At 41.8% G+C, this 19,293-nt stretch overlaps 1 protein-coding gene across 3 annotated transcripts in view; it reads right to left on the bottom strand.

Moving 5' to 3' along the window:
- Window positions 1–19,293, bottom strand: part of SPOCK3 (SPARC (osteonectin), cwcv and kazal like domains proteoglycan 3) — a 421,538-nt gene that overhangs the window by 81,394 nt on the left and 320,851 nt on the right. For all 3 annotated transcript variants that reach the window (XM_030564832.1, XM_030564833.1, XM_030564834.1), the window contains one exon: window positions 17,334–17,448. In XM_030564832.1, coding sequence (XP_030420692.1) covers window positions 17,334–17,448 — 115 coding nt within the window. The remainder of the gene's footprint in view (window positions 1–17,333; window positions 17,449–19,293) is intronic.

Below are 19,293 nucleotides of genomic sequence, written 5' to 3'. Positions count from 1 at the left end.
CACACAGAGTTAGTTAGGGATCAGGCCTTCTGCTGCAAGGCTGAACTACCACACAATTAATTAGGGCTCAGGCCTTCTGCTGCAAGGCTGAATAACCACACAGTTAGTTAGGGCTCAGGCCTTCTGCTGCAAGGCTGAACAACCATACAAAGTCAGTTAGAGCTCAGGCCTTCTGCGGCAAGGCGGAGCAACCACACAAAGTCAGTTAGGGCTCAGGCCTTCTGCAGCAAGGCTGAGCAACCATACAAAGTCAGTTAAGGCTCAGGCCTTCTGCGGCAAGGCTGAGCAACAATACAAAGTTAGTTGGGGGCTCAGGCCCTCTGTCTCGGGGCTGAGAAATAATACCCAGTTAATTAGGGGCTCAGACCCTCTGCTGCAGGGCTGAGCACCGATACACAGTCAATTGAGACCTCAGGCCCTCTGTCTCAGGGCTGACCAGCAATCTACAGTCAGGTGGAAGCTCAGACCCTCTGTTTCAGGGCTGAGCAGCAATACAGTCAATTAGGAGGCTCAAAGTCCTCCGGGTCAGGGCTGAGCAGCAGTACAATTTAAAGGGGGCCCAGCCCTAAGTTCGGGCAGGGTGCCAAACACAGAGTTACCAAGATCAGACCCTTCTGGCTCAGGGCTGAGCACACAAGTAGTCAGTAAGCCCAGGCCCCAGGGTGGGGCGGGCACCAAGCAGTTCAGGTATATAAAGCTCAGGGCGGGGCAACAAGCTCAGCTCAGGCCCTTCGGGGGGGGGAGAACTGAGCAAACAAACTAGTCTTAATGGCCTCCTCAGGCCATGGGGGAGTCTGCCACCCTTAGAAGGGTGGCAGGGGGAATGCAGGCCCTCCCACTGCACTGCGTTCCGGCCTGGGGCCCTAGTAGCGGCTATAACCGCTGACAGTCAGTGGGGATCCTGACCGCAACACACTGACATAGGCTCAGGTATATCTGCAGCCTGACTGGGGTCGGCTGCCCCCAGGCTACTTCCAATTTCCCCCTCTGGGCCTACCTGGTCCGTGGTGTCAACTCCCGGGAAGTCCAACAGCATGGGCTCCTTGCGGCCGGGGCTAGGGGGGAGGGCCGGCAGCTCCTCCAGGAAATCCAGCCAGGCTTACTCCGGGGGTTCCTCGGGGTAACAATAGGGACGGGGAGGCTCCGGCAGCTGCTCTGAATAGTGGGCACGGGGAAGCTCTGGCGGGTCCTCTCAGTAGCAGGCGCGGGGGAAGCTCTGGCGGCTCCTCCCAGTAGCGGGTGCGGGGAAGCTCCGGCCAGTCAGGGCAACTGCCCTGGGCCCCAGCAGCTTCCCAGTCCCAAGCTCCCTGTGGCAGGTCTGCTCCCGGCGGTGGCTGGGCTCCAACTGAGCTCTAATGGCTGGATTTTATGCTTCCGGGTCGCCGCCTGACCCTCTGAGGGGCAGGCTCACTGCTCTGTAGCCCCGCCTCCTCAGGTGTCCGGCGAGGCTCGACCCTCCCTAGCAGGGAGGGGAGCCACACCGCCTCGCTACAAGGACGATTGGAGAAAGAGGGGAATCCTGAAGTTAGTGAGGCATCCACAGTGGACTGTCAACCCCCAGTCTTCTCTGAAATATCCCCAGATTTATTTTCCATTCCCAGACATAGTAGAAAGTCAAAAAGGGAAAGGAGGGCAGCTAAGGCCTTGGGAATCCGAATACTGGCCCAAAACCAGAGGGTCGCTCTCGTAGGTAGGCGGACCCGAGCAGCTGAAAAGGAGGCCACCCAGGGGGAAGAAGCTCCTGAGTCTGACCCCCACCCTAACGCTTCTGAACCAGGCAACAGAGACTGGGCCCCTCGATCTTGGGCAGATTAGCCCCGGAAGAGGAAATTTTGGACGGGACCAGGCTGAAGACCCAAGGTACAACAACATTAGAAAGGAGGTGACTGAAATAGATGGGGTCCCCGTGGAAGGGAGAACACAGGGACCAGGACCCTACTTCATAATGAAGAAGAATCTCTTATACCGAGTTGCATCAGTACAGGAGCAGAAGGTACGGCAGATCTTAGTACCTCAAAAACACCAGAACGCTGTATTAAGTCTTGCGCATAGTCATCTTTTTTGGGGGCACTTGAGGGGTAGAGAAGACCCTGGAATGAGTCCTACGACGTTCTTCTGGTCCAGAGTACATGAAGAAGTGCGAAGGTACTGTGCATCCTGCCCAGAGTGTCAGCTGCACAGTCCCCATCCCCACCTGAGGGCACCTTTAGTACCCCTTCCCATCATAGAGATCCCCTTTGAGCAAATAGCCATGGACCTAGTGGGACCCCTGGTGAAGACAGCTCGGGGCCACCAATATATACTTGTTGTTTTGGACTATGCTACTCGCTACCCAGAAGCTGTCCACCTACGGAACACAGCCTCTAAAACAATAGCCAAAGAGCTGGTGGGGATCTTTGCCCGAGTGGGGCTACCAAAGGAGATATTAACAGACCAGGGAACCCCATTTATGTTAAAGCTCATGAAGGACCTCTGTACGCTGCTCCATATACATACCCTGAGAACTTCAGTTTACCATCCACAGACTGATGGGTTGGTAGAAAGGTTTAATTGAACCCTCAAGGCTATGATAAGGAAGGTGGTAAGTCAGGACGGGAAGGACTGGTATACCCTACTGCCCTACCTTATGTTTGCTATCCGGGAGGTACCTCAGGCCTCAACTGGGTTTTCCCCATTCGAGTTATTATACGGACGTCATCCCTGTGGCATACTAGATATCGCCAAAGAGATTTGGGAAGAGGAACCCAATGAGGGGAGAAATATAATAGAACATGTAATACAGATGCGAGACCGGATAGCCCGTGTCACCCCTGTTGTACGGGAACATTTGGAAAAGGCCCAGGAGGCCCAGAGAACCTATTACAATCACCAGGCAAAAGTACGATTGGTTCCAACTAGGGGATCGGGTGATGGTGTTGGTACCCACGGCAGAAAGCAAGCTTCTGGCCCAATGACAGGGGCCCTAGGAGGTGGTTGAACCATGGGGGAAGTAACCTACAAAGTGCGGCAGCCAGGACACTGAAAACAAGAACAGATTTATCACATCAACCTTCTGAAACTCTGGCATGCACAAGAGGCATGCATAACTATCCGAAAGACCTAACCCAGGAAAACAAGCCTTCCAAACAGGTGAGAGTGTCTCCCAATTTAACACCAGACCAGAAGAATGAGGTGCCTGAGATGATCTTCCGGAACCAAGATGTGTTCTCGACAAAACCGGGTCGAACAACCAAGACATATCACCACATCGTCACGAACCCTAGGGCCAGAATAACAATGAGGCCCTATTGGGTGCCAGCAGCCAAAAGAGAGGAAATAAACGCAGAAAAAATGCTGGAGTTGGGGATCATCTAAGAATCCCACAGTCAGTGGTCCAGCCGAATCGTGCTGGTGCCCAAACCTGATGTCAGGACAAGGTTTTGCAACGACTTCCGGCGACTAAATGAAGTATCCCAATTCGATGCATGCCCAATACCTCGCACAGATGAGCTAGTGGACCATCTGGGTAATGCCCGGTACTTGACTACCCTAGACTTGACAAAGGGGTACTGGCAGATTCCCCTTGCGGAAGACGCAAAAGAAAAGACTGCGTTCTCTACACCAGAGGGTCTTTTTCAATATACTGTCCTCCCTTTTGGACTACATGGGACCCCAGCTACTTTCCAGCGCCTCATGGACAAGCTATTACGCCCGCATAACAGTTATGCTGCTGCCTACTTGGACGATGTGGTCATTCATACCCCAGACTGGGAAACCCACCTTGAGAAGGTGGAGGCAGTCCTTGATACCTTCAGGCAAGCTGGCCTTACTGCAAACCCTGCCAAGTGTGCTTTAGGGTTTACAGAGGCCAAATATCTTGGCTACGTTGTGGGAAAAGGTCTGGTAAAACCCCAAGTGAACAAGTTGGAGGCCATCCAAAATTGGCCCCGACCGCGTCGCAAGAAAAAAATCCAGGCATTCCTAGGTGTAGTGGGGTATTACCAATGATTTATCCCCCACTTTGCCACAAGGGTAAGTCCCCTGACAGACCTAGTGAAAGCCCGTGGACCTAATCTGGTGAGATGGTCTGATGCAGCAGAGGAAGCATTCACAGACCTACAGACTGCCCTCTGCAGTAACTCTGTACTGATAGCCCCTGATTTCACCAAGGATTTTATCCTGCAGACAGATGCATCGGAAGTAGGGTTGGGGGGCGTCCTATCACAGATGGTCGGGGAAGAGAAACACTGGAGTAATCAGGAACCTGCTAGAACCAATTAAGGCAGACAGGCTGATTAGAACACCTGCAGCCAATCAAGGCAGGCTAATCAGGGCACCTGGGTTTAAAAAAGAGCTCACTCCAGTCAGGGAGGGAGGAGCTAGAGGAGAGGAAGTGTGTGTGAGGAGCTGGGAGCAAGAGGCACAAGGAGCTGAGAGTGAGAGGCTGTGCTGCTGGAGGACTATGGAGTAAAAGTGTTATCAAACACCAGGAGGAAGGTCCTGTGGTGAGGATAAAGAAAGTGTTTGGAGGAGGCCATGGAGAAGTAGCTCAGGGAGTTGTAACTGTCATGCAGCTGTTACAAGAGGCACTATAAACAGCTGCAATCCACAGGGCCCTGGGCTAGAACCCAGAGTAGAGGTCGGGCCCGGATTCCCCCCCAAACCTCCCAACTTCTGATCAGACACAGGAGGAGTTTATCCAGACTGTGGGGAAGATCACTGAGGTGAGCAAATCTGCCAATAGGCGCAGGACCCACCAAGGTAGAGGAGGAACTTTGTCTCAATGGCCAGAGGGTTTTTTCCTGAGGTCTGAATGCATACCCACAGGCTGAGTATTGTTTGGTGGAGCTGTGCGTATCTGTGTGTCAGAAGAAGCCAGAGAAGAGAGCAGAAAGCCAATAAGAGAAGCACAGGTAACCTGGCCCTTAGAGAAAGCCGAGAGAGAGAGAGAGAGAGAGAGAATGTTTTTTGGGCAAAGTGTTAGCTGGAAGGAGGTTTGGAACTGTGAGCAAAGAAACTGCCTCCTCTTGTTTCATTTCCACTGTGTTGAGAGAAACAGGAATTAGTGTACCTTCTTTATAAATAGTCAGGATTCCATCTTGATACCAAATTCTGTCATCAATTTCTCCTCCTATGAGAAACAACTTGCAAGATCCGGAATATTGGCTAACCACTCAAACTAAAAAGGTGTAATAATATTTTAAAACTACAAAATTGATAAAAGTGGAAAAGAAACATATAAAATGTCAAAGAGCTTTGTAAAAAAATTTACATGCACAATATTCTTATTCTTTTAAAATTGTTTCTTAATAAAAATGGCTTATGTTAAGCTTTAACTCCCACAAGTACTTACTGTGCATCCCACCGTCCCTATAAAATTCACTTGATCTTGTCAACATTACAAGAGTCCTCTTTCCACAAATTATTATTGAACAAGTTTTGGAAAAACTGGGTTTTTTTCCCCACAAATATCTGATACAAATATCTTGTATTTCAACTCATTTTCCCCTCTGATACATATTACTATGAATGTTAATATCTGTTTCCCTACCCCATCATCCATCTACTTGAGTTCCCAATGTTAGTCATGTACACAGTACAGGCTTTACAGGAATTTTGCATTTATTTCTATGTTTCAGAGGAGTAAAAAGTCAATTGTCATTGCTCAACACATGTTATTTGCTCTTTTATATCATTAATTTTCCCTCAACCCCCGATATGGTATAACTAGAATGTAGCTAGAATGTTTCAGCTTCATTGTTTTATTTTATAGGAAGGATGGTTGTTTTCTACAAGACTGCCATTTCCTGTCCCTCACACTCAAGATCTTCCCCCCTCCGCCCCAAGAAGTGACGAAATCAGGAGATTTTCCATGATATATATTTTTTTATCAGTAGTTCATTTTTCAAAAAATGTTTTGATCAGCTCTAGTTCTCAATAAGTCTTTCTTAATATGGTATATTTTTTAAACAATTAAAACATATGCCTGTCAAGTTCTATATAGGAGGTCTGAAATTTCATCCACATAAAGCCACAGTACCCATGCCTATATGCAGGTGAAAGGCAATGGAGGTGAGAATAGATTTTGGGAGGTGAAATCCACTCATTGGCTGGGCCTATGGTACAGAGCAGTGCTACAATTTCCCAGTTCTCCAGTCTATGGCTACAACCCCTGCGCGTGAGTCTTGTACTATGTGTGTGGAGGTGGGGTGCTGTTTGATTATGTAAATATGGATCCCTTGGCTCACCTTCACTGATTAACTTTGTCTTAATCTGCAATATGTTAGGCTAGTACAGAGACACTTTTCTTCACGTGCAAGGGCTGTGGAAGCCTCTCTATTAGAAGCCCTAACATGGGGCCTCTCTATTAGAAGCCCTAACATTAAGTAGTAGATTGGTATTTTGCTAGAATTCTGCATCTGGGTGAATTTCACCCAAAGGATATCTGTGCAAAAACAAATATCCTTACTTCTGTGATTTCCAAGATATGGTTCAGAGATGCTATATTTTTATTCTGCTTAGAAATCTAAATGAGATTCATACAGAAAACTTTTGAACAGTGGGGGAATAAAAAATAAAAATGTCTCTATTAAAGTTTCCACTATTCCACAAACACTGAAGTAAATGTGTTGGCATGAATAGGAAATGGCATTCTTATATAAATAAAATAATAAAACCGTATTGTACTAGCAATTTCCCTTTATATCATATTGCATTCCTACTGCAACACTGGTAATCAGTTTAAGATTACAAGTGAATATTACTGAGATTATTACTTCACTACTCTGTAAAAATGAATGTTAATAATATAAAAATTACTAAAGCAATAAAATAATTTAACAATAGCAGTCTATATTACAGAACTATCATGCAAAAATGGACTATGAAGCAGTTATAAAACTGAGGGAGAAAGAAGAGATTCTTTGTCAATATCATGGTTCAATATCCAGGCATAAGAATTTGAAATGAGGACACAAACAAAAACTGCCACAAAAGACCAACATTTTAAAAGTTCAAATGGTAAATGAGTGAATTAGTAAAGGCAAAAAATGTTTTGGTATATATGTGAAGGATTGAAATAGAAAAGTGAAGTTGAACTTCTTTAAAATAAAATATTATGCATAAATATGATACAAAGCAGAAATGTTAAAACAGACATTTACTGCTAAATTAATTTTAACTGGAAACAGAATTAGATTACTACTAATAAATTGCATTACTATAACTCTTTTCATTGTATCATCTCATAGTACTTTACCAGCCTTATTGGACTAAGCTTCATCATCTCTCTGCAGACAGTGAAACTGAGTTACAGGTAGCACAAGGGTCTGATCCTTTTCCCACTGAAATCAACAGCAAAATGTCCATTGACTTCAGTGTACAGGATCAGGCTTGAAGGGAGCAAAGCAACCTATGCAGGTAGTCTATGGCACAGACAGGAAAAAAAATTGTCTCAACTCCCAGTTCTGTGCATTAGCCACAAGACCATCTACTGCAGATGCTGCTTGATGGTTAATTTCAGCATAAACTGCTTTACTGCTTTTAGTCAATATTGTATTGTGAGACATCTTATGGTAATTAACTAAAAAACTGAAAAGCAGTTAGAAAAAAGAACAATGTAATAAAAAATGACCAAAACAAGGGCTGATTCAGCTAATAGTGTGTGAAAGGTTTCCAACAAGCAAACCTGACTTAATCCTGCTGCTTTTGAAAATACCCAGTCATTTATTGACCCTCTTCTCCTAAGAAAGTTGACATCTGAAATGGCAATAGTTTCTCCATGCTGAAAATAAGTACGCCTCTCTTTGCCAATTTAATACGCCTTTTTTTTTTTTTTTTTTTTAGGAAAGCCAGTATTATTTCCTATAACAGATTTATCAGTAATACAACACTACTTATGGAATTCCTATTTTGTGAAATATATTCAGAACTCATGTTAATTCATATGAGTAGATTTGTGAATATAAAACCAGAACACATCGTAACTTGAGAGCCTGTTTATTGTAGGGGTTCGTTTTTCTGGATTTGATGTCTCAATCTTGAATATACAATAAACATTTTTAGATGGGAATCTAGCCCATTTTCTTATATAAATAGCTTCACTTGGCCACCCCATAGCTAATCATTGATGTTATCAGGTTTGACTGGCCTGGTGTATATGGATTTCAATCCTGAAGTTAATTTTATAGACAGAATAAAATGTACTGTTTGTCCTTGAAAGGTAATAATGCGAAGAAGTGATTAAGAGGTTAGTGCAAATGTTACTCTTATCCCTTGAATTGTACATTTGTGATTTTGGGAAACTGCTCTGCTTTCTCTTTTAATACAAATAGCGGAAAAAATGATTTATTTGGTATCCACATCCATATGATGTAGCAGGGTTTTAACTCATGTAGTAAGAAGGTAGTGCCATGTGAATAAAAACATAATGAGGATTTCTGGGAGTGCTGCTGTGCAATTAGTTTAAAAACACTAATTACCTGCATTTGTTTTTTTAAGTAGCAATGTATACAGAACACAACAGGACCCACCTTGTTGTTAATCTAACTGTATTTGTGTTCACGTCAAGTTTTCCCATCTCGTTACATAGGTAACCTAAAATAATGGTGCTCCTGGAACTTATCTGCTAAAACTGCGATTAATAGAGTGACAATATTCAGCACATTATGGCGTCTCCCTGCCAGGCTTCCTACATTCTTATGCTTAATGCCCCATAAAACTTGCAATAGATGAAGGCATTTTCAATATGATACTTTGCCTTTTGGATTCACATTGGCAGAAGAGTACTCTAAAAAAAAAAAAAAAATCACAACACTGGTAGCAGTTGTCCAGGCTACAAATGCATTCCTCCCTAGATGACAAATTAATGAAGACCCCTTTTTTTTTCCAGGAAGCCTCTTACAATGCAAACTTTAGTTGACCTCTTACCAACGATCTTATTGGGGAGTTATTCAAAACAATCCCAAGATTGAACATTTTTCTTGGTGGCTAGTGAACGTGGGAGCTCTGTTTGTTATTCATAAGGACATGGTTGGTCCATAAGAGGAGCACAACCTATATTCACCCATCCAGACCACAGTCAGCCAGGTAAGTCTTACAACTGCTGGGGATGGCATTGTAGTTAATAGGGAAAATCTCATGGACAAGAACACTCCAGACCCCTCCTGTAGTCTCTCCTGACACTCAAAATGTCAGGATCTGGTGTCAATGCCAGATTCAGTAAGGATCTCATTATAAGAGGTTAGAATCCTATGCACATCTCACTTACATGCCCCTCCAGAATCAACAGTGGAATGAATGCAGCCATATCCGACACTAAGTCTCCCTGACTTGGATGGAAACATCTATCCATGCTCAAAATATTTGGTCCAGACAGGAAAGAAAACACACCGGCCAATCACAACTTTGCACAGTAACCAAATTTGTGTACATCTAATATTAATTTATTCAGGCAGTGAGGCAGTCACTCATATACACAAGACAGGGATGGGATCAAAAGCAAGTGTTTGCCTTGTAAGGGAGCTTCACTAGATTAAATAGGTGGAAAAGCACTTGGAGTCAACCAGTCAGTCATCTCCATTCAGAGTGGCTCAACTTTCAGTATTTCCCCCAGAGGTTTCTCTCTACCAGATTTTTCATGCTACAGCCTCTGCCTTCTTCTATCCATCCTCAGAGAGTTCTTCAAATATTGTTTGGTTGCAGAATACTGAGCGCTGCCATCTTGAACCTGTGTTCTTACCCTCCTGTCATTTAGAGCTCCCTTGCCTCAAGTCTAGATTTCTGCAGAGAGTCTATCACTCCAGAAGTTTACTTCATGTCAATATTATAAGCATCTGGCAATAGCTTTGTCCTGCTATGGAAGTTGTCAGATGATTATAAACAGGGATACTAAAAATCCATTTGCCACAGAAAAATGCAGAAAAAAACAGAATTTGCGCTTTTACAGATAATCTTTAGTTTTTACATTTTGTGAAAAAATAACATACAGCGGTGGGGCTCTGGCTATCAGTTTAAAAACTGTAAATATTTCAATAAAACAGCGTGTTCAACTGATACCTATATATATTATTGTTATGGAAACTAAAGTTCAGTGTGTCATTCTAATCATGGAAAAATGTGGATTTTTACCTTTATTTTTTTTAATGAATCAGAGAATTTTGTTCTTAACCACAGAAAACTAGAATCCCTCATTATAAATATGGAGGTATTCTATAAAGGAAGTCCAACTAAAAAAATCTTCACAGCACGAGTCACATGAAAGGGGGACCAACCTATATTACAGACTGAGGTAAAGACTGCAGAAATCCAATGTAATTAAAACCTCAGAGCTCTTTATAACTCTGTTCCTGTCCATTTAATCGCTTTTATCTCTTACTGCATTACCTCCACCCCAGTCAAAATACCAATGGCCAACATCAACTGCTCAGTTCTCCATTTGAAGGTAGTGTATATTTACTTACCTAGGTAATGTGTGTACACACACACACACAATTTTGAATTATATCTATCTATATCTATATATGAAGCAAATGTATTTTAAATTGCACATAATTAATTGTTTCCCTCATCATTTAGATATCGTGTGCTTTAATAGATTGTAAGCTTCTTGAGGTAGGACTACTGTCCTGTGTTTGTACAGCAAATAGGGATCCCGATCTGCATCATAGCTACAAAATAAAAGTATCAGTAAATAAATAATAAGCACAAATTTGCTTTTGCTCGCCCACATTTTCCCCTCTCATGCCCTGCATTTATGCTGTTTGGTTATTATAATTTTCTTAGGGGTATGACAGCTGCCCTTGATATTACTTTTTATGAATGAATTGAAGCATTTAACAAACCCAGCCCAACACCTCCCCTGTCTTTGCATGTCAGCCGGTATTGGACACATCAGAGAGGTGCAGATCTAGGTTCTATACTCTATCCAACTCACAAAAGGAGGATTAATCTATTTTGGTACTTTTGAAATACATTAAGTATTCATTTTATTCCCACCTTCCTCCAAACCAGATGTGGCTTAGTCACATATGTAAACCAAGTATGTACCCAGTAAGACCATCTCCTAATTTCAGAAACTTCCTGGTACATTATTTTTTGCTTAGGAGTGATGTCTCTGTATAATTACACATTTAGCTTCTTTTTTAGCTTTTATCCAGAGAACGATAATTGTCAATTTGTGGATCAAAAATAAATTAAAAATACAGCTCACTTCACTCTAAGTCTTCAGTATTCTTTTTCAGTTCTGCATATTATCAACTATCCACATATAACAATTTCTAGAAAATGACAAGGAGACCACAATTAATTGTAGAGGTTAATGTGGCATAAGGCTAGACACATTTTCAGAGGTAATTCCACTATATTTAGACCTGTCACATTGGTTGAACAATCACCAAAGTACAGAGACATGGTTTCTATAATCTTTAAAAGGTCTTTTTACCTCCTTTTCAAATATGCTAAATGAAAGAACTATAAGATAATATAGATGCTAAATGTGGGAAGAAAATGTTCAAAAATGTAACATTTGTAGTCTCAAAGGGGAGTTTGTTTGGTCAATCAAGAAGAAAAATATTCAGTTTCCTTTAAGTGTCACCCCACTTTGGCTTGGAAGGGTATTATCTTAGCTGTGGGCTGGCTAGAGGGGCTCAGGTAAGCTACTGGTCACTTGCACACCAGAGGGATGGCCATATGCATGTTCTCTCTTGTCAGATGGAGCTCTTCCTCATTTCTAGATTGCCATCTGAAGCTCAGGAGTTTCTGTTTGGTTATAGCCATCTTTGCAGGTGGTAGGCCACTTGAATCCATCCTTCCTGCAAATAAAGGTTTATCAAAAAGATGAGACAAGTTTGCTGACTTCATAGCCCATTGGCTAGTAGTTTAGGAGTACTGCCAGCAAATGAAACACAGATGTCCCCACTGTATGGAAACAGAGGTAGATTTCTTTATTCACTAGTATTAAATAGGCAGTAGGATTGGAGGGTTGGAACATCCAAGAAGATATCTTTGCATTAACTACAAGCACAGACATCTTCAATTTCACACCCCAGGTAGTGCTCTTGGGAGGTATTTTGTGCATGGGCAGCCCAAATTCATTACTAAAGGACAAATTAAGAGATGGAGGTTTTAAAGGGCACTGGATTATACCCTTTGTCCGTGAAATAAGGTTTCCCTGAAGTGAGGGAGACTGGATGCCAGAGTTAGACTTGATGGCTGAAATTTATGACCTGGGGCATCAGGTCTGTGATTTCCACTAGGGCAAGTGATACTCTTTGGATCTGGGAGGTCATAAAGATGTACTTCTGCAGTTCTTTCCTGGCCTAGTGGCAGTGACTACCAGCAAGCATGAAGTCAGGAGCAAGAGAAGCAATTCCGAAGAACAAACTAGACAATGGGTCCAGCTGATAACTGCTATTTCTTGAAATCACTCAGAGAATGAGGTAGACAGAATTTAAGAATTGGTGCTGGGAAACAGCTAAGAGCCTATTCAGGCTAGCTAGACCTCTAGAAATTTGGTTTCTGGCTAGTTTTATCTTAATGCAAAGCAAAAAACACCTTGAGTATTGAGGTGTATGTTCAGGTGGAATTGAGTAAACTCCTCCACACCCGAATATAAGGGTGACCTTCTCAGAATGGAACACTACAACCTGTTGTGTCCTGGTTATTGGAGGGGTGGTCTCTACCAGGGCTACTAAGGGATTCAGCAAACATTATTTGGATAGAAATTTGGAATGTAGAGATCTGCAAAGGGGAGAAGAGATCTGACACCATGACTCTCAAACCATAAAAACAACAAAACAAAACAAAACAAACAAAAAACCCAACAATGAAGATCTGACAAAAAGTCAGGAGTAATGCTCCACAGCTTCATCTGCTCAGTACTCCTGACAGTCTAACAAGTGAGGTAGGATATCTGACAAACTGCCCTGCTTGATTGGCTGAGGAAGCTAGCAAGATGATTTCTAAGCCCAGCAGCTCATTGGCTGCTCAATGAACAGGCCCATGGATTCTCTGTCTCTCAGTCCTTATCTTTCTTCAAGCCACCTTGCTCTGGCTTTGCACCTTCATTGCTCCAGTCCAGTCCCCATCCTGCACCCAGCCTTGCACCTGCCTCAGAACCAGCCCTGCTCCTGCCTTCCCTGACTCCTGGTAATCTGGTTCTGAGAGTTGGCTAAGATTTCTGGCACTGACTCTGTCGCAACCCTTAGCTCTGGCATTTGGACTCACAGCACTAGGTATGACAACCCCTCCAACCTCACTTCCCAACACGAGTCACAGTATTACAAGAGTGTGAGGAGGCTGGGAATTGTCCAATCAAGGTAGTATAGATGGGCCTAGTGTTGAGGCTAGACAAGGACCTTATAAATGCCTACATACGTTTAAAAATAAAACAAACCAAAAACGAAATAAGCTTTGTAAAAAGGCAAAATCTATTTTAACATTCCAAAATCCAGAGGAATTGAGAAACCAAGGGGTTTGATCCCTTATCTCTGAAGTAAATGAAAGTTTTGTCATGGAAGTGAACACAGTGCAATGAAAGGAAATAGTAAAATTCATAAGTATAGAAGGGTATGTCTACACTAGAAATGTAAGTCAACCTACATTAGGTCGACTTCCTGTGGTGGTGCTTGTCCACACTACCCTCCTTGGGTCAGTGGTGCATATCCTCACCAGAAGCACTTCCACCAACCTAAGAAGGGCAATGTGGGGAGCTGAGAGCCTGGTCCCTGGGCACCTGGCTGTCCCACAGGCTGAGAGCATGGGGTCCATTTTCTCCCTGGCTCCCAGCTGGGAGTAGGGTCCACCCACCCAGCTCTCCAGGGGAGCAGGGAGCAATTGACTCCAGCTGTGATATATACAAGACAGTCAACAGCTGATGTAAGGGATGCAGTGTCTACACAGACACTGAGTTGCCATAGCTACCCTGACATACACCTTATGCCTCTCATGGAGGTGGAGTTATAAGGTCGGTGTAGTAGGGCACTTACATCAGTTGTGGGAAGGCTGTAGTGTAGACACTGACATAATTAGGTCAACATAAGCTCCCTTATGTTGACCTAACTTTGTAATGTAGACCAGTCCAAAGAAGTTTGGGCAACATAATTAAGTTGCAACAGACTACATGCTCCATGATGAGAAAAATGCACCCAACAACAGACTGTCAATGTGAGTTAACATGGTAGTATTCACCGACTGGAGAGTACAAAATTAAACTGTACTAAACACAGAAAAGAGAATGGATTCAAACAGGCATATACTGTCATTTAAGACTCACAGGGAAAAACTAGGGCAGCAGCAGCAGAAAAAAAAGAAGAAAAATGAGTTAAAAGGGAGGACGGATTTTTACAAATATATAAGTCAAATTATTCTAGTTCTACAGAACACATTTTTATCGGAATTAAATTCTTGTACACAGTCACATGAGAATCTATTGAAGAGACATAGAAGGGCTTTAATACAATAGCATTTTCATCATCTTCTCTACAATTCCACTATGAATTTGCTTAATACCCCCTGAAGAAAATTCTGCTGATTATATTTTAAACTCAATTTGGCTGAACAGAAACATAAATTAAGTTATGTCAAAGTAGCTAGTTGCCACAAACTGCATACTACATCACTAAATTAGCGTGCAAGCACATGCAGTTTGGTGAATTATGTAACATTAACTTTCAATACTGTTATTAAACTTATTTTTTTATTCATGCCAAAAAGGTTGCTTGGATTCGTTTCTTAATTAACAAACTATTTTATAATCGAGCTATCTACAGTGTTATTATCAGAGGGGTAGCCATGTTAGTCTGGATTTGTAAAAAGTGACAAAGAGTTCTCTGGCACCTTATAGACTACCAGACGTATTGGAGCATAAGCTTTTGTGGATGAATACCCATTTTGTCAGATGCATGTAATTATATTTCCCATAATTATATTATTGAGGATCCGTATTCTATTCTTTTTAATATTGTAGATGCATGACAAAACACTCCCAACCATTTCAACATGATCTCTAGATTACTCTTTGTTGATCAAAGCACAGATGAGCTTTGTTAGAAAACATCGAGGGGGGCTAACACACACAGTGTACTACTGCTGGAGCATTATGAACTTCTAATGTAAATGACAGCTGAAATACGAGCAATGATACTCAACCTACTTTCACATTTTTCATGTCTCTTGGCCTTTGGCACTGAAAAGAAATGACATTCACATTTTTATGTACTGCTGATCTGCAGCTGTAAGAAAACCTTGTACTCTGTTTGTCCTCGCAATCTGGCAGGACAGAATTAGTTTAAATTCTCACTGCCTTTTCCCTCTACTCAACTGAACATAAATGATCTTTATCCCCGGACAGGGTAAGTCTTTAGGAATAGTTCATACCTAAGAGTACTAATTAAAAAACAGTTCTATCTTGTTGAAGCTGCTAACTTGTACCTATAATTTATTTTCAGTATTTAATTTTAGTATTAATAGTAGGCTGTGACTGAAAAATTCACTCATCCAGGACAAGTAGGAATTTAGACCAGATGAATGGGCTGGAAGGGAGGCAGGGAGCAGAGGGCTGAGTGCTACTGCTACTTTATTTTAGACATAGGTGCTGGAAATAGAAGTGATAGGGGTGCTGCTGCATCTCCTAGCTTGAAGTAGTTTCCATCATACACAGGGTTTACAGTTTGATTCAACAGCTTTCAACATCCCCACTGTACAAATTGTTCCAGCACCGCTGATTGTAGGGAAGATGGGGGCCAGGGGCAGAGATACCACATGCAGAGGTGAAAATGGCCTCCCAGAGTGAAGCATCTCATTTAATTCTCCACTTAATGCCTACTGGTAGGCAAGCAGGAAGCCAGGCAGGGTCATCTCTCTTCCACTTATGGGGGAGTCCCTGGTCTATACTCAGAAATAGCCCTGAATCAGCAATTGGTTTCCAGTGATTGGTACCGATGAACCATGCAGGAACTTGTACCAATTAAGCTAACTGTATTTTTCACTTGAGCTACTAGGATGAGTTGCGGAATTTTGTAAAGCCCTGATAACAGGCATTAAACTGCAACTAAAAATTAATGTAATTAAAAAACTCTGATGCCTTATTGTAGTGCAGCAGTTTACACTACAGACAGTATTTATATAACACTTAGTGATGTTATTGCAAAAAAAAGCAGTGGCATAAGTGATGTGTTAGCACAGTTTTGTAATCGGTTGCGTGTGCATGCACATGTATCCATGTTCATTGTGGTTACTTAAACTCATTGTCTAAAATTAACTAATCCAATATTTATTTTAAACCATAAGAAAAATGTACTTAATCAGCAGCTAACTTTTACGATGGAGGTGATAAGAATTCTCTATACAATAATTTAAAATAGCCCATGAAAGTTAATAAATTAGCTTCAGAAAGTACTGATATAATAATATACACCAAAGACCATAAATGCTATTTGTTTTTTCTTTATAATGTTGCCAGAGAAAAATATCTTCAAAACATCAGTATTCATACATTCCACTGTGGAAAAATAGTATTTATACACAAAGAGGTTCTTTAAATGTAGAGCAAGGAAGACAAAGTCCCAGGCTCTAGCTGTGCTGCATTTGGCACACTTAGGAGGTGTGTGCACAAAGGTGGATTTATACAACCTTTGTGTGCCTCCCAACTCTGAGGTCATCCATCTAGCAGCCACTAGAGCAAACTCCTGCTGTTCTATAATTTACACCAGCTTCATGCAGCCACGATGGGCTGTTCCAGCACCCAGGAATCAGTAGAATCTAGAAGCGGTTGGCCACAAAACTTTTTTACCCATTGCGCGAGTGGCTGAGAAGCAGTACAAAGCAACCAAATTCTCTGCTGACCCAAATTTCACAAAAATACTGTGCACCTGGTTCACAAAGCCATCAATGTCTTTTCATTCAGTTCTCACATACAAACTCACCTTTTCCATGATGCCCTCTAGTTGTCAGTACATAACAACAATACAATTGCTGCTACTTATTACTCAAGAATATTTTTTTTTAAATTAAGGTACTTCCCACCCTGGATTCTTTAGCGCATCTTTGTCTTCTTGACCTTTAGAGTGAAAGCATTTAGAGCAAGAACTGTGTTTTTCTGTGTGTTTTATACAGTGCTAAGTATGGTGTGTTGAACAATAATACAAATATCAACAATGGTTATACACTATAGTTTGCGTTGAAAAATATTGTCTTCTACTCTAGCTGTTATTTCAAAACCTAGTGTAAGAAAAAAAATCTCGTTTTTCTTTAGAATAATCACCATTTAGTGATCGTTGGGCTCTTCCATTAATTAAATCATATTCTTCTCTAAAAATGCTACGTTAAAAAATAAAACACAAATTGCCTTTACTTACCCCTCTGACCATTTTTGCCTATACTTGTGGGATTATCTGAAGGGCAAGGGCAACGTCCTTCACACTTCACAGAAATCTGTTTTCCTGAGACACATGCTTGATATTCTAGTTTGCACTGTAATAAGAGAATGAGAATTAACGTAAATATATTTTATAATAAAAATTCCAGTTAAAATTGAATATTTTAAAGGACCTTTTGTGGGTCATTCATCACTTCTTGTTTTTTGTCGTTATAAATGCTAGATAAATACGTGTACAGTGTATATTACTTTTGCACTTGACAGCTTGAATTAAAGATGGAAACAAGCTGCAATGTTCTGTCCTTTAATTTCAGGTGGTGCTTTTTTTATGCTTATCTCTATTAATAATGCATTTGTTTAATTACATAGATTCAGTAATATATACACAATCCACCTTCACGTACAACACTTATGCTGTGAAGACATTAACTATGGGTCAGGCTGTGAATCACTGTAATATAGCTCAGGTATCGGCAACATTGGCTCATGGCCTGCCAGGGTAGGCCCCCTGGTGGGCCAGGCCGGTTTGTTTACCTACCCTGTCCACAAGTTCAGCTGATCGCGGCTCCCACTGGCTGCAGTTTGCTGCTCCAGGCCAATGAGGGCTGTGGGAAGCGGCAGCCAGCACATCCCTCAGCCTGGGCCGCTTCCCGCTGCCCCCATTGGCCTGGGATAGCAAACCGTGGCCAATGGGAGCCGCAATCGGCCGAACCTGCAGACGTAGCAGGTAAAAAAAACGGCCTGGCTGGAAGGGTGCTTACCCTGGTGGGCTGCGTGCCAAAAGTTGCCGATCCCTGATGTAGCTATACAGGAGAGTAAAGGGAAATAAGCCCCTTCCTACTTTGTGCAGCCATATTAGTATGGCTCCCTAAATCATAGTTCCAGGCAAGGAAGACTAGATTAAGAGTGCCACTGATATTGTAAAAATGGTGCCTGTCCAGATTTTCCATTATTTGTCTTACATCTTGCAACACCCAGTCACAGGTATGACAAAATCCCTATGTTATGCCAAAGTTCTGAAGATACAGTAAACTACTGACACTAACTCAGTAGATTTATTTAAAGTTCTGGAAAGATACAGTATTTTCTTCTGTTATGCTTCATGCATAAAGAATACATGTGGGTGCTCAGACTATATTGATTCTACCTGTTCCATATATATGTTAATGATTAATAAGATAGCAAGGACAGCAATAGGAATCTATTTAAAATGTTTAACAATTCATACATTTCTATTAGTAACACAATAACCTACTCAAAATAAAGCCAGTATATCATAGACAATACAATTTAATGTATTCCACATAGCGACATTTTCAGTTGGGCTCTATCTTCTACAATACAAAACTAAGCTGAAGGTTGCTTAGTTCTGATTTGTATACAATGTGTGTAAAACGTGCTCAAAAATTATGGACATTCCAATATTAACAATACTAAAACCAGAACCAGAAATGTAATTTCAAAAAAAGAAAGTAACATGGACAATACATACAGGTGGATAAAAATAAAATTATGATCATTGTTTTTCTAATTAAAAAGGTAAACTCTTCTATATAGACAGAAAAAAATAAGGTCACACTGATCCCATGAACCTCTTCAAACAAAGATCCATTCTTGATTTTGGCCTGTAGGACCATCCATAGGACGGTTTCACAGTCTGATACTAGGAACAAATCTGTAGTCACCTAGTAAGGAACTTTTGAGGGGTGAAAGAAGCAGAAGGAAAAAAAGATGATAGAGAGTATTTAGCACTCCAGTAGATAGATGGAAGACTTCCCTCTGCTCAGTCAGGTGAAGGAGATACAACCCCAATGTTTTTTATTTCAGAGGGTAAGTTCAAATGGCAAAGAAAAACAGGAGGAATTTTCTGAGGCATGAGCCAAAGTCAGAGAAGGTCACCAGAAGTCTATTCTCACACTCCCTGACTCATCTTCTATTTG

The sequence above is a fragment of the Gopherus evgoodei genome, chromosome 5 (assembly GCF_007399415.2).
Source record: "Gopherus evgoodei ecotype Sinaloan lineage chromosome 5, rGopEvg1_v1.p, whole genome shotgun sequence".
In the NCBI taxonomy this organism is placed as follows: domain Eukaryota; kingdom Metazoa; phylum Chordata; order Testudines; family Testudinidae; genus Gopherus; species Gopherus evgoodei.
This window is presented reverse-complemented; position numbering and strand designations above follow the sequence as displayed.